Source organism: Macrobrachium rosenbergii, chromosome 29 (assembly GCF_040412425.1).
Source record: "Macrobrachium rosenbergii isolate ZJJX-2024 chromosome 29, ASM4041242v1, whole genome shotgun sequence".
In the NCBI taxonomy this organism is placed as follows: Eukaryota; Metazoa; Arthropoda; class Malacostraca; order Decapoda; family Palaemonidae; genus Macrobrachium; species Macrobrachium rosenbergii.
The window spans coordinates 23,577,084-23,592,083 of record NC_089769.1 but is presented as its reverse complement, the minus strand read 5'-3'; the positions used below and the strand labels follow the sequence as shown (position 1 = coordinate 23,592,083).

General features: G+C 37.2%; 1 protein-coding gene across 1 annotated transcript in view; it reads right to left on the bottom strand.

The window, feature by feature from the left end:
* Positions 1-15,000, bottom strand: part of LOC136854674 (fat-like cadherin-related tumor suppressor homolog) — a 723,114-nt gene that overhangs the window by 587,419 nt on the left and 120,695 nt on the right. Inside the window, 2 exon segments of the mRNA XM_067131274.1 lie at positions 11,648-12,380; positions 12,382-15,000. The exon segment at positions 12,382-15,000 is cut by the window's right edge and continues 81 nt beyond it. Coding sequence (XP_066987375.1) covers positions 11,648-12,380; positions 12,382-15,000 — 3,352 coding nt within the window.

The following is a 15,000-nucleotide window of genomic DNA, read 5'->3' as shown; positions in this document are numbered from 1 at the left end:
TTTTCACTTGGCAACCTACCCTTTCTCTGTTAATTTTGCATTTCTTTGGTATGGGCTTACAATGGGTTTTCTTGTCAGGATAAATTATTATTTCAAGGTCCACTCAAACCTCCTCCCCCATAAGCCCGTAACAATATATATATATATATATATATATATATATAGATATATTGATGAATTTCAGAACGAAGAACATCCAAAGCATATTTATAACTCTTTATTATTGACGTTTCGGTACAAATCTGGTACCATTTTCGAAAAATCAGCTGAAATGAGCAAAAGACACGTATATGGTAAAAGTATATACAATATTACAATTATATACACATACACTAAAGGTCGAAAGATTAAAAGAAAAAACTAAAGAATTAAAAAAAAAAAGGACAAGATAATATAAAAAATTTCCTTTGTACATAATGTAAATATGTTTTATATATTTACATTATGTTCAAAGGAAATGAACTGCCATCAAGGTTTAAAGCTGGCTAAACCTTTTCGAACATGGTGCCAGATTTGTACCGAAACGTCAAAAATAGAGTTAAAAACATGCTTTGGATGTTCGTCGTTCTGAAATTTATCAGTATCCTGAGAGTCCCCAACTATATATATATATATATATATATATATATATATATATATATATATATATATATATATATGTATGTATGTATGTATGTATGTATGTACAGTATATACAATATATAATATATATACATATATATATGAGCATAATTAGTTATTGAACTCTGAAACTAGTTAACCAAAAATTATTCCAAAAAAATTTCAAAACTTTTATATGAAACTGTCATTCTGCATTTAGTTGTACGCTCTCTGATGGTAGAGAACTCTTTTAATATTGAGAGCAATACTTCTTCTCTATTAACTGTACGGTAGAATCTCTTATAATTAAGCAGCTAACACAATTCAACAATATATATATATATATATATATATATATATATATATATATATATATATATATATATATATATATATAATATGTATATGTTATATATATAGATATATATATATATATATATATATATATATATGTATATATAATCTCTGCTTCCACATGAAAACTAGAAACCCTACACAACTATGAGGAGGTAACTAAAAGTCCTATTAAGTGACACAATTCCTGCAACACGTCTAAGTTTCTCTGCTGGCTTGCTCATTTACTTTGCTGTCCTTACACCATGCTCAGATATCTCAAATACTACGTCACTCTGTCAGACTGCCGACCTCAGCTACATGGAAATGCACAAGACAGCATAAGATCAGGAATCTCCAAATCATCAAAAATGATCATGCGATCTAAAATACATATTTGCCCAAGAAGCACATTCCAACACCAACAGCAACAGAAGCATATGCCATGGGCATCGCAATTCAAAAACAAATTCAGAGCGTTACTGCAACACTAGATGACCACATGCCCCAAGAAACAGATACCTCCTCCCCAACATGTTGCCAAAGAGGGCAGCAGGTCATGTAGTCCCAAAAACACCATAGGATATTAATACTGATGACGACCAAATTTTTACCAGTAAAGGAAAAACAGACTTCTATTGAACATAATGAGAAACTGATTCTGTGCATATTTTGTTGCAGAGTTCAAAAGGATTTCTTATACACGGCCGAATTTCAACAACTAGTCTTTGCACATTAAAAAATAGAACGGTTAAAATTTAACAAATTAGTTTCATTATCTTCAATGAAAATAAACAGAGACGATAAGTAAGAAACTAACTCTCATGAAAGAGAAAAAGAAGACTTTGATGATTGCTTTAGTATTTAAGAGCTCCTGTGAACAAATGCGCAGCTGACGTTCCTTCAAGCCCCACACTTTTTCTTTTTATCTTTTTCTGTTATCGTGAAAGAGAGGGCGTCAGGGGAAAAATTTGGGAGAGTAAGGCCGAGTAATACTGTCTTTGGAGTTTTAGTCACTTTAAAATATAATTCTATTTTAACCCCCTCTCTCTCTCTCTCTCTCTCTCTCTCTCTCTCTCTCTCTCTCTCTAGTCTCAAAAAGGTCTTTAACACTAGTGCTACTGAGGCCCACGTAATTATAATAATGAACTGAGCTTCCCTTCAGAAAATATACGTTTGGCAAAAAAAAAACATTCTAAGTAGCACAATAACTATTCTAAAAATATACACTTAGCCACGCATCTATGAACTGCATAATGCATTATACAGCCATAAATGACACTAAACATTCCGGAGTCAAGGAAACCTAGGAAATTATGCAAACATCGTAGCAAACAGGTAAATATACCTGTTTGCTACGATTTTTTACATTTTTTCTTCATATTCCCCAACCTTCCCATATATTTCTAAGGCACTTTAAGAACGCATATTAGAATACTTTCGGAAAGGTTCGCCTAAGTCATGTGCGGCGTCTCTTCCCCGTTCCTCGTTGGGTGAGTCGGTAGAGTTGTCGGCTATCATTCGCTGAAGTTCGAGTCTCCAGCCGGCTAAGGAAGAATTAGAGGAATTTATTTCTGGTGATAGAAATTCATTTCTCGCTATAATGTGGTTCGGATTCCACAAATAAGCTGTCCCGTTGCTAGGTAACCAATTGGTTCTTAGCCACGTAAAATATGTCTAATATTTCGGGCCAGCCCTCTCTAGGAGAGCTGTTAATCAGCTCAGTGGTCTGGCAAAACTAAGGTATACTTAACTTTTCCCAGAGATTCTCCCGTTTTGACAACGCCGTAAACACCTCAGTTTAGTGTTTCCTCTCTCTCTCTCTCTCTCTCTCTCTCTCTCTCAAACACCTACCTAGCTATGACCCACAACAATCGACTAATAACTAGGTATGTAATTCACTGCTCAGGTCCACAGTTTTTACGGAAAGCACCCACTCTTCATCATTCGTCGGTTCGAAATTCGAACACGAGTCCATCAGTTTTAAAGCTGTAAGCTTACCACTGCGCCACGATGAGATTACCTCGTCGAGGCCCTCTTCTGTATGGAACCGTTATCATTTGTCACAATTATTGAAGGCAATAATATCAGAATTATCCTTAGAACTGGACACAATAAGAAAGAGAAAAAAAAGTATACCTTAGTTTGACCAGACCACTGAGCTGATTAACAGCTCTCCTAGGGCTGGCCCGAAGGATTATATTTATTTTACGTGGCTAAGAACCAATTGGTTATCTAGCAACGGAACCTACAGCTTATTCTGGAATCCGAACCACATTATAGCGAGAAATTAATTTCTATCAACAGAAATAAATTCCTCTTATTCTTCATTGGCCGGTCGGAGATTCGAACTCGCGACCACCAGAGTACTAGCTGAGAACGGAACCCACTCACCCAACGAGGAACTAATAAAAGAGAGAGAGAGAGAGAGAGAGAGAGAGAGAGAGAGAGAGAGAGAGAGAGAGAGAGAGAGATTAAAAGTCCTTATCTATTACAGGATCTGTTGTATCCTATCCAAGCTAAAACAATGGTTCCTTGCGTTTCTTAAAAAGAGAAAGCCAAAATGAGACTATTAATATTTCACAGCATAACAAATCCATAAAATGCACAAATCATGTTTAGATAAACAAGGACAAGCAAAAGTGGCTATAATATCGGTAAAATACAATGAACGTAAAATATTTATGGAAATTTCCAAGAAAACATGATAATAGTCAAGTGAACATACATAATTAACTTCAGTGGCTCACTATATCTTGACAAGACCATGATATATGAACAGTTGCACGAATATTCGAAGATAATACAAAATTTAAATCATGACGGCAAAAGGATTTTTTTAAGCCACCTGTAACAATACCAATCCAGCTTGCACGTTCCTGCAAGTATAATCTCATAAAATTCCACTTTTTATTAAAAAAAATAAAATAAATCAAAGTCACAGTACACTCACCAGAACTCAAAAAGTTCTTTATATTTCGAAAACCATCCCAGAAAAATGTTTCACACGTCAAAGCAGCAACTAGCAAAAACTGTCAAGTCAAATCAAACTCAATAAAGACAGCATGGCTGGATTTCCAGACTTCGTACCAGCCGTTGTAGCGGGTCTTGGTACTACCCAGGTAGCTGCAATAGTGTTTTAAGCAATTGCTATCCATTGCAGCTGTATTCAGGCAACAGTTACTGGGAGCTCGGAACTGAAATATTTTAAAACTCTAGAAGATGCCAACAACCGCAGAACGTTGGTAGATCCAAGATAAACATAAAAGCGACAGAGATTGCACTAAAGAATGAAGCCACTTAATAAACACAAACATAAACCATACCCTGAGGGAACTTTAAAGTGTTTCATTTTTCCTTCATTTCTAAGTAATTAGGAAAATTTAGCTATCGCCACTAGTTGCAATGGAACATATTCCAAAGAAGAGATAATTAGGCTAATGAAGACTCCTTCACCTAGTTTTTCTGAGTGCCCCATGATGCCCAATGTTCCACGGTTAGGATTCTCTCCCCGTCATATACACAGGCTGTATGTATTTATGCATGTATGCACGTACGCGTATGTATGCATGTATGTATGTCCTTTTAATGTTAAACAACTGCCAATTTATTTAAATTTTTTTCATCCCAACAGTTCCAGTTCCCTACCTCTAATTGATTTTTTCCTTACTTCAACCAGGAATGCAGCATCTATATTTGACCCTAAACTGAAAGTGTGTTGTTTTTTCATCATTATCATCGTATCCAGCACAACTGTCAATAATATTATTGTTTTTATCGTCATCAACAGTCCTTTCAATAATTCATGACGTCGTCAAAACGACTTTACTATCATCATTATCATGGTTTTTTTTTTTTTTTTTTTTTAACAGCACCTTACTTTGAAAACCAGGCTAATAATGCATGTGTCACCAACACATTATCATTTATCCGAGTGTCTGCAGTCATTAATACACATGAGTCGACAGTTAGTCATGCTTAATTTAATGAAACATATTCAGTAAGGCACAATTCAGATAATCATTCTTAATCTTTTACGCTACACATAACTATACTTCATAGTTCCGTTATTTAAACAAGTAAAAAATGCGCCGAAGTTTCTTCGGCGCAATCGAGTTTTCTGTACAGTGTATAATGCTTTATAAAAGTATCAGCTACGACCTCGCAACGATCAGTTACTCCCCAGATGCGGTCGAGTGAAGATGCACCGCGCGCCTCCGGAAAGCGCTGCCAGACGCACGATCCACGACTAACCTTACCTTAAATAAATTAAAAACTGGTGTGGCTAGGGGGTTGCAATTTGTTATGTTTGATGACTGGATGGTGAATGATCAACATGCCAGTTTGCAGCCCTCCAACCTCAGTAGTTTTTAAGATTTGAGGGCGGACGGACAAACAAAGCCATCTCAATAGTTTTCTTTTACAGAAAACTGAAACTGAATGTGGTACACTGTAAACGGACAGATGAAGGATCAAGGGAATATTTTCATACAAATAAGGATAATGGTTGCTTTAAAAATCGTAATAAAGCTTTACAGTGTCAGTGGAATGGTGTAATAAATTTTCACACATAGATAAAGGTGAGTGATAAGAGTTTAACTGATCATAATGTGAGTACCACGGAATACTGGTAAGAAAATTAGAGTAATTAAATCTAAGCATGACTCACATGAATATACATACAATGTCAAAGCAAAGCAAGTTCCATGAACCCTGGCAGGCAGTGCAAAAGCTTATCAAAACAACAGCTACAACAATTATAATAACAAGGAATGATGAATAGTCATTCATGCTGAGAAAAGTTCAAGAGGTCTCCAACATCCAACAACAACACTCGCCGAGAGAGAGAGAGAGAGAGAGAGAGAGAGAGAGAGAGAGAGAGAGAGAGAGAGAGAGAGCCAGGCGAGTACATCTTATCTTGCAACATTCCAATGCTTTTCTGTCAACGTTCACTCTCCCTTTATTATCATTAATGTTGCTGATGGTGGTTAATACTCCCTTTATTACTAAGAGCCTGGACAAGTACACTTACTAGAACTCAGCATTTATTATTATTATTGTTGTTGTTGCGATGTTGTTGTTGCTCCTGATGATGAGGACGATGAATATTGTTGTTGGTGTTAATGACGAAGATGGCGACTACTGATGAGAGTGGCGCTGATGAGCAATCTTCTTGTAGTTGTTGGTGATGATGATTACAACAGTTGTTATTTTTGTTGTTGCTGATAATTTACAAAACTGATGTTGATTATAATGATTATATAACTGCTGTGGTTTATCATAGTGATTACAACAATTTTTGTTGCTGCTTGTGACTGTAACGACTGTTAATGTCGTCCACGTAAATAATGATGATGAAAGGATGATGATGACTGCTTCCATTGTAATCACTACTGCCATAATTACTGCACAGTAACAGAAATTTCCCCATTTTAATCATAATTTCGATCATCGTTATGAACCTAGATACACGCTCTGTCTCTCTCTCTCTCTCTCTCTCTCTCTCTCTCTCTCTCTCTCTCTCTCTCTCTCTCTCTCTCTACCAAAACTCAAAGCCCGGGCAAGCCTTTTCTGTGTCGGCCCAACTAGACGACACATACTCGTAAGTCCGCCAACAGTCACATAACCCGCGTAGGAGGGTAGCGCCGTTAGTGCATCTCACGCGGTGCACTGCAGGCATTACTTAAGGTTTTTTGCAGCGTCCCTTTGGCCCCTAGCTGTAACCCCCTTCATTCCTTTGACTGTACCTCCGTTCATATTCTCTTTCTTCTGTCTTACGTTCCATCCTCTCCTACTGATTGATTCATAGTGCAACTGCGAGGTTTTCCTCCTGCTAAATCTTTAGAACCTTTTTATTGTCAATTTCCGTTTCAGCGCTGAATGACCTCATATGTGCCAGCGATTGGCCTTTGGCCTAAATTCAACATGCAATTCAGTTCAATTCAACAGTCACATAACGAACGACTCCGTAAAAAAAGCTTGCCGGAAATCCATCCCAAACAACGCGAAGTCGTCATTCAAGAAAAAGTGCCCTTCACTCCCATTCATATTGCATATATGTCATCTCCCGAAGCTCCTCATAACAATGAAATGAATGATCACGCTACATTCGATGGACTATCAATATTATTAGTGACGGAAGCCAGTTACATTCCTGTAGTCTTTATGCTCTTATATATGCCAAAATTATTAACATTTTCGTTACCATTATCAGTAGTAGTAGTGGGAGGGTAGCAACATCATTACTTCCACACTACTATACATACTGTAAATATTACTATTATTATCATTAAGATCACTGTTGTAGTTATTGTTAGCAGCTGTAGTACAGCACCACATTCATTACTATTTTTCGATCGTGCTGTCTGCACATTCCTTGGATTTATGCGAGGCCACACCATATCGCTATAGCATTTGGTCTTCACTGTACCTGCACATACATTCAGAGATAAAAGCCTCACACTCACAGGTGCGCGGTTCCAGATCCCCAAAGAGGAAGTCGGTCTTTATCACCGCGCCACCTAATAACGCATTCTGCTGAATTCGTCACGCTATGTACAGGTTTTAATAAGTTGCTTATCTCACTGTATCACTTACTCGAGAGCTTCAGTAAGTAAACATTCTCTCTCTCTCTCTCTCTCTCTCTCTCTCTCTCTCTCTCTCTCTCTCTCTCTCTCTCTCTCTATATATATATATATATATATATATATATATATATATATATATATATATATATATATATATATATATATATATATATATATATATATATATATATATATATATATATATATATATATATATATATATATATTTATTATATACATGTACATACATATATGTATATATATACATATATAAATTTATATACATGTATGTATATATTGTGGAAGCTTCCCAGACAGGAGGTTCATCCACGATCCAACAACATAGGTGTGATAGCGGCAGTGATCACTGTCCTTTCTCTTTCTTCTCTTGGGAGCCACAACCTGTTAAATGGTGAAAATCTACATATGCATACGTACAAATATATATATATATATATATATATATATATATATATATATATATATATATATATATATATATATATATATATATATATATATATATATATATATATATATATATATATATATATATACAGTATACAGTATATAAAGCAAAACTGTATTTTCAGTCATTCAAATAGAATGATTGTCAAACAAATCAACAGTTCTGTAAGATTTCTTCCATTCTGGATTTCAGTTATACTTACAAGAGAGCGTACAGAACATGTGCCATAATTACATATAACACAATAAAAAAAATCTGTCAGGTTTCTATCGGAGCGAAAGATGCTACCTTAAAGCCCCGAGTACACGTCAGAAAAAGGAATGGAACAGTAAGATTTCTCTAGAACCAAAATGTCTATACTTGCACTGGAAACATCTGGCAAGCCTTCCTCAGTGAATACAAGTGGAACTGGTCGATTATCTTATTACTATTATTATGGTTGCATAATGCACTAGTAAATTTCACATGCCTAAAAGACTGCATTATTTTAATTATTGCTATTCCAGTGATCGAAGGCATAACCAAAATTCTTCGCACCTCTAAGAGGCAACGAGTGAAAATAACACCGATGAAAACCATGAAGGGGAGAAAAAAACGACCTTTTTCTCCTGCCTTTTCTAATGGGATTATCGTGCAAGGAAGGTAACCGGAGAAGCACAATTTCTAAAACCAACTTATATGGCAAATCCTCCCTCAGGCCTGGAAAAAGGGTGACACCCCACCCCACAGCCCCACCCTACCCCAGCCCACCAAGCCCTGCGAGCCCTTCGTCACCCTATCCGACAAACGACATCAGAACCACAGCGACGGACGAGGCAGCAAGAGCCCGGCTTGCCCGTGGTCGTGTCAAGCCACAAGCCCCTTTCTGATACATACGGGTTCCACCTGAGTCATGCTAAGTTACCTGTGGTTGACCGCGGATTCTTTCCCGGCCTTTCTCGGAGTGTCTCTTACAGGAGGTTACCACAGACACGTGGGTTTAATTGTAATCCTGTGTCGAATTAAGTGGGGACACCCTACCCCAAAAAAGGAATGCACATCTATGCTGAAAATTCCTTCCGTGACTGACGGCCCCAAAAATAGTATTAATTTAATGGTATGGGATACAGAGGCAATACAAAGAAATAGTGTATTTAATATTCATTAATAACGAAATACTAACAATAATTATAATAATAAAAATAATAATAATACTACAAGCCGTGAAGAAAATTTACTGGTGTATGTGTAACCTTACCATTCTGATACATCTGAAAAAGTGAGGTTGTTGAAACTACTGTCATAAATCAGGAATCTCTCTTCTGAGCAAAAGAAATTCAGTTAGTATGACTTTCTCTTAAATGTATTGCTCCTATCTTCAACTATCTTGGAGCCATAATCTCCCTTAGATATTATCATTCTCATCATCCTACATATAAAACGAAGGGCAAGTGATCAGGTATCCTCCCCTCTTAAAGTACTATTTATGTCTTCTCGCACTACTATTATTATCTTCCTAATGCATTTTCTAGGGCTTACACTGTCTCTTTCTGCATTCAGGATTTGAATATACCCATGAGCTATATATCACTTTTATTATTATTATTATTATTATTATTATTATTATTATTATTATTATTATTATTATTATTATATATCAACGAATTATTAAAGCAAACAAAAGTAAGTCACACATTCACAGACAACACTGGGTAAATGTAACATGGAAACACACGCATATGCATGCAATGAATACGTAGTCCTCCACATTCAAAACTACAAAGCCTTCCTTGTCCAATGATGAAGACACTATGGTATATCAGAATGGACAGAAACATAAATGGTATTCACGGACGACCCTCACGAGGCACTGTGACAAGACCATTCGCTTGAGAGACTTCACGAGGGGTCAGGAAAACAATTGTGGCTCGATAAGGGGTCAAAAAAATTTATCATTGACTCAACAACATGTCAGATATTAAGATTAGTGACTACGCAAGAGGTCAAAATATGACTAACACAACAAAAGACAAAATCAGCAACAGACCAAACGTCGATCTCTTTAGCAAACAGAATGAAGTCACTCTGTAGCACCTGCCTGAAATTAACAGAAACTCCCATTTCTAGTAACAGAAACAAAGCATGGATATGAAGAATGAAAGAAATGCCATTTAAACATCAACAAAGTTTACAAACAGACAAATTGAAAACACACACACACAACTTCCTAAAGGGAAAACTTCATCCAATAAAGGAACCATCACCCCTTTCACCATCACACATAAATCAACAAAATTAAAGAGATACTGGACTGAAATGGGCAGAATAAACTGCTCTCATCACGAGAGAGAGAGAGAGAGAGAGAGAGAGAGAGAGAGAGAGAGAGAGAGAGAGAGAGAGAGAGAGAGAGAGAGAGAGACTTGAAACAAAAAGGTCAAATACGTACTGAAAATTGATTAGCCACCTATTCCATCTAAGGTGTTGTGGTCCTCATTTTCCAATGGCTTTTCTAACTCTGCTGCTACGAAAGTTCTAATACAATTGAATAATACACCTCGAAATTCTAAACTATAATAATAATAATTTACATTTCCATCACGACAAAGTACAGTACAGAATGCACACAAGAGAGACATAAAAAATCCATTAGCGAGATGAAAAAAGTAGTGACAGTTACACTAATAATCATGTACACTGGCACATAATCAATGGTGGCGATGGGCCTGGCAAACAGCGGGGAACACTAAAAATCATGGGAGAATTAATAATATGACTTGTACTTTCAAGAACATTTTTCTTTAAAACTTCATCTTTCACCAGTGTTTAAACAAACAAAAAGAACAAAACATGTTCTCTAATACCAAATATCCAGGTTGATTTGCAACCAGATATATTTCAACTATCAATGAAAATACCAGTCTTAAAAGTTAGATGAAAAAAGGAATCAGCCTGTCAAGGTCACATACACCAAATTACAGAGCCTTGTTCTTTATATAATTTAAATAACTGAAAGGACTGAAAAATGTACTTATGCAACAATTAGTGACGGTCGACCTAAAATTTTGCGGCATATACACCAGATTACATTATACAAAGCTATCTACTGGATTACACGAAGTGCACAACTAATGGGCTGCGCGGAAATGCACAGATTTGATGCAGGTCCTGTTTATTAATGCAGTGTATTTATTCCTTTGCCCCAACAAAGAAACCGTTTCCGTATACAACATAATGTAGATAAAGATCTCAATATTCTATAGTTATGCTTTTAATATTGTCTATCTATCATCTATATATCTATCTATCTATCTATCTATATATATATATATATATATATATATATATATATATATACATATATATATATATATATATATATATATATATATATATATATATATATATATATATATATATATATATGTGTGTGTGTGTGTGTGTGCATATACATACACATATAAATATATATATATATATATATATATATATATATATATATATATATATATATATATATATATATATATATATATATATAAAGCTAATCATATTCCACGCATTATCTCTAGGAATTTCCCCAGAAAAAGGAAAGAATTTTCATAAAAAGAAGATCGACATCACAAAGATGGAAAATGATTACAAACAGTTTACAAACGCATCAGAAACAGGCAAAACTTACCTTCCTTGTCAACAGTGAAGAATCCTACGCCATCTCCAGAGATGATAGTATAGTGTAATGGTCCTCCATCGGGATCTCGAGCACTCAGTGTTGTCACAAGAGCACCAGGAGCAAGATTCTCATGAACCCATCCCCGCAATATCCTTTGGGGAAAGGCAGGCGGTCCTAAATTTTCATCCACATCATGAATTTGAACAAAAAGGGAAGCCAGGCTCTCAAGAGGGGGTGAACCTTTATCTTGGGCTCGTATGGTTAAATTATATGATGGCTGAGTTTCGTAGTCTAAAGCAGAAGCTATTCTAACGACTCCTGTTTCTTCATCAATACGGAAGACATTGCTGTGGCTATCTAAAAGAGAGTATGAGATCTGTCCACCAAGGCCTAGATCGCGGTCAGTGGCGCGAAGTGTGGCAACCACAGCACCTAGGGGAAGGTCTTCAGGCACATCTACTGACAACCTACTAGCAGCACCAAATTCAGGGGAGCAATCATTCATGTCCAGAACCGTAACTAAAACTCGAGCAAGAGCAGAACGAGGGTCTTCAATAGAACTGTCCCAAGCTCTGACCCTTAAATCATATTCACTCCTTCTTTCTCGATCTAAGGACCCAGAAACATACAAAATACCAGTCTCTTGATCAACTGTAAATTCCTCGACATCAGTGACTAACTTATAATTAATTTTGGCATTAATGCCATCATCAGCATCTTGTGCACTAAGCTGTGCTACACTTGGTACCATTCCGGGTGTTTTCTGGCAAATGCAAACTGTAGCTAACGCTACTAAATTCTGGGGCATTATCATTTACGTCTGTGACTCGGATAGTTAAATTTCGTGAAATGCTTCTGTGAGGCACACCTAAGTCATATACAGTAATATTCAATAAATACTCTGGGGTGCGTTCATGATCTAGTTCAGCCCAAACAGACAAAACACCTGAATCAACTCCGATTCTAAATACAGAATCTGTGTCACCTCCTGATACAGCATACACCACTCGGCCATTGTGGCCCCGGTCATGGTCAGTAGCTTCAATTTTTATTATCTCTGCACCAATGTCTGCATCCTCAGGAATTTCAACAACACTTGGAAATGTTTCTGGAAGCTCAGGAGCATGAGCATTGTAACCATAGCGTAAGGGTAAAAGAGCATAATGCTCTTCAGCTGCATTATTTTCAGTTGCTGCTGCAACTATTTCAGAAGCCTTTGCACCAACCCCAGTGCTATGACATTCAACATGTGAATGTTGTCTTACCATAGCTTGATCTTCAGCTTTGTCTGTTATAACTGCAATTGTAACACTGGTTGCATCAGAAACATGAGTGCCATCTGTAGCAGTTACATTAAGAACATAAGTTCTGGAAATGGCCCCAGTGATCATATGTTTTCTCAGGTCACAAGTCAAGGCAAGTACACCTGAAGAAGCATCCATAGCCCAACATTCCTCTGAGATATCTCTTTGCAGTTTATATTTTACATCACTGTCTGCATCCAGGTCTAGAGCAGAAAGTTTAAGAACGCTTGTACCAATAGGTGCATCTACTGAGACCCACCCTTTACAGTCTACACCTTCAAATTGTGGTCGATTGTCGTTAATGTCACGAACTTTGACTTTCACTGTAGTTTCTGTTTCTCTCTTGAATGGTATTCCCCAATCTGAGGCTCGCACTTTAATGGTGTATACTCTTCGCTGAGTCTCATAATCCAGAACAGAGGAAGTCCTTACAGTACCATCAAAGGGGTCGATACTGAAAGGTACCTGATCAAGATTGGCAATGCTATATGATATGAAGCCATTTTCCCCAGAATCTTGGTCGGTAGCTGCAACACGAGTAACATAAGTACCTGATGGTTCATTTTCATCGAGTGTGACTTCTGTATTTGGGGTGTTAAACTGTGGGGCATTATCATTGGCATCTGACACTCTGATAATTACTTTAGCTGATGACTGTTTGCGGCGTGCATTGCTTGCTTGATCGACAGCAGCCACAGTAAGACTGTAATAAGCAGTACTTTCATGGTCCAACCACTCAGCAGTAGATATTAAACCAGTCTGTGGATTAATATGGAAATTTTCATCCTCATTCCCTGCTACTATTCTAAACAGCACTTTTCCATTAATACCTTGATCAGTATCTGAAGCAGCCACAACGACAACAGGAGTATTTGGAGGAGCTTCTTCACTTACAGATTCTTCATACTGTTCCAGAGCAAATACTGGTGCATGGTCATTAACATCTGCAATACTGACATGTATATTAACCTTAGTATTTCTTGGAGGAGTGCCAGAATCGGTAGCTTGAATAGTCAGGTTGTATCCTTCTGGAGCTAATTCCCTATCTAGCAGCTTAAGAACAGCCAAATTGTACTCCTTGGAATGAGAACCATGGGTAATACTAAACAACCGGTTTGGATCACCTCCAATGATATCTATTTTATCAACTATACCACTGTTTCCTTCATCAGCATCATCAACATTGATAATAGCATATATGTGTGTGTGAGAGTGCTCAATTACATGAGGAAGGTGATGTACAGTAATGGTTGGAGAATGTAAATTTACTCTCTGAACTTGTACCTCCACTGTAGCACGTGCTGCTGCTGCTGGCCTGAAAGTGCGTGGCTGGGGACCTCTGTCCTGTGCTAAGATACCAACTCGATGTGTTCGGCCATACATTTGTGATAACGGCCTTGTTACGCTCACAATGCCTGTTGTTGGGTGTACAGCAAAATAATTGCTTTCAGGATTTTCTAATGAATAATATACCTGACCATTGTACCCAATATCAGCATCATGTGCTGTTACGGAAATCAACGGTGTGTGTAAAGGTGCATCCTCACCCACGCTGATCTGATATGACGTTGGATAAAACAAAGGGATGTTGTCATTGGTATCTAAAACCACAACAGTTATCTGAGTTCGATACTTAGTTCTACCACTCCCTTGCCCATTGCTCCTAACTTTGGCTTCCACAGACAAAACATATTGTGACTGCCTTTCTCTGTTAAGAACATCACGTAGCCCAGTTCGAGTTCTGATCTGTAAGACAGCCACACCTCCAACAACCTCACTCTCTGCCGTAAAGAAGCCATCTTCATCTCCTTGGACAATATTATATGTAATGTGGCTAGTGGGCGGCAGAGTCTCTAAGGGTATACCTATGAGTTCCTCTGCCGCCACATAGGTTCTTGGAAGGGAATTTTCATAGATGGCGACACTGTAGTTCTGTAATAATGGTTGAACAGTATGTTCATCAGCGGTGGTAGAGACTCCTCCATTGAGAAGTAGCAATGCTAGAAAGAGTCTGAAGAGTATGTTTGGGAGAGGGCGAGGTTGGGCATACAGGGCACA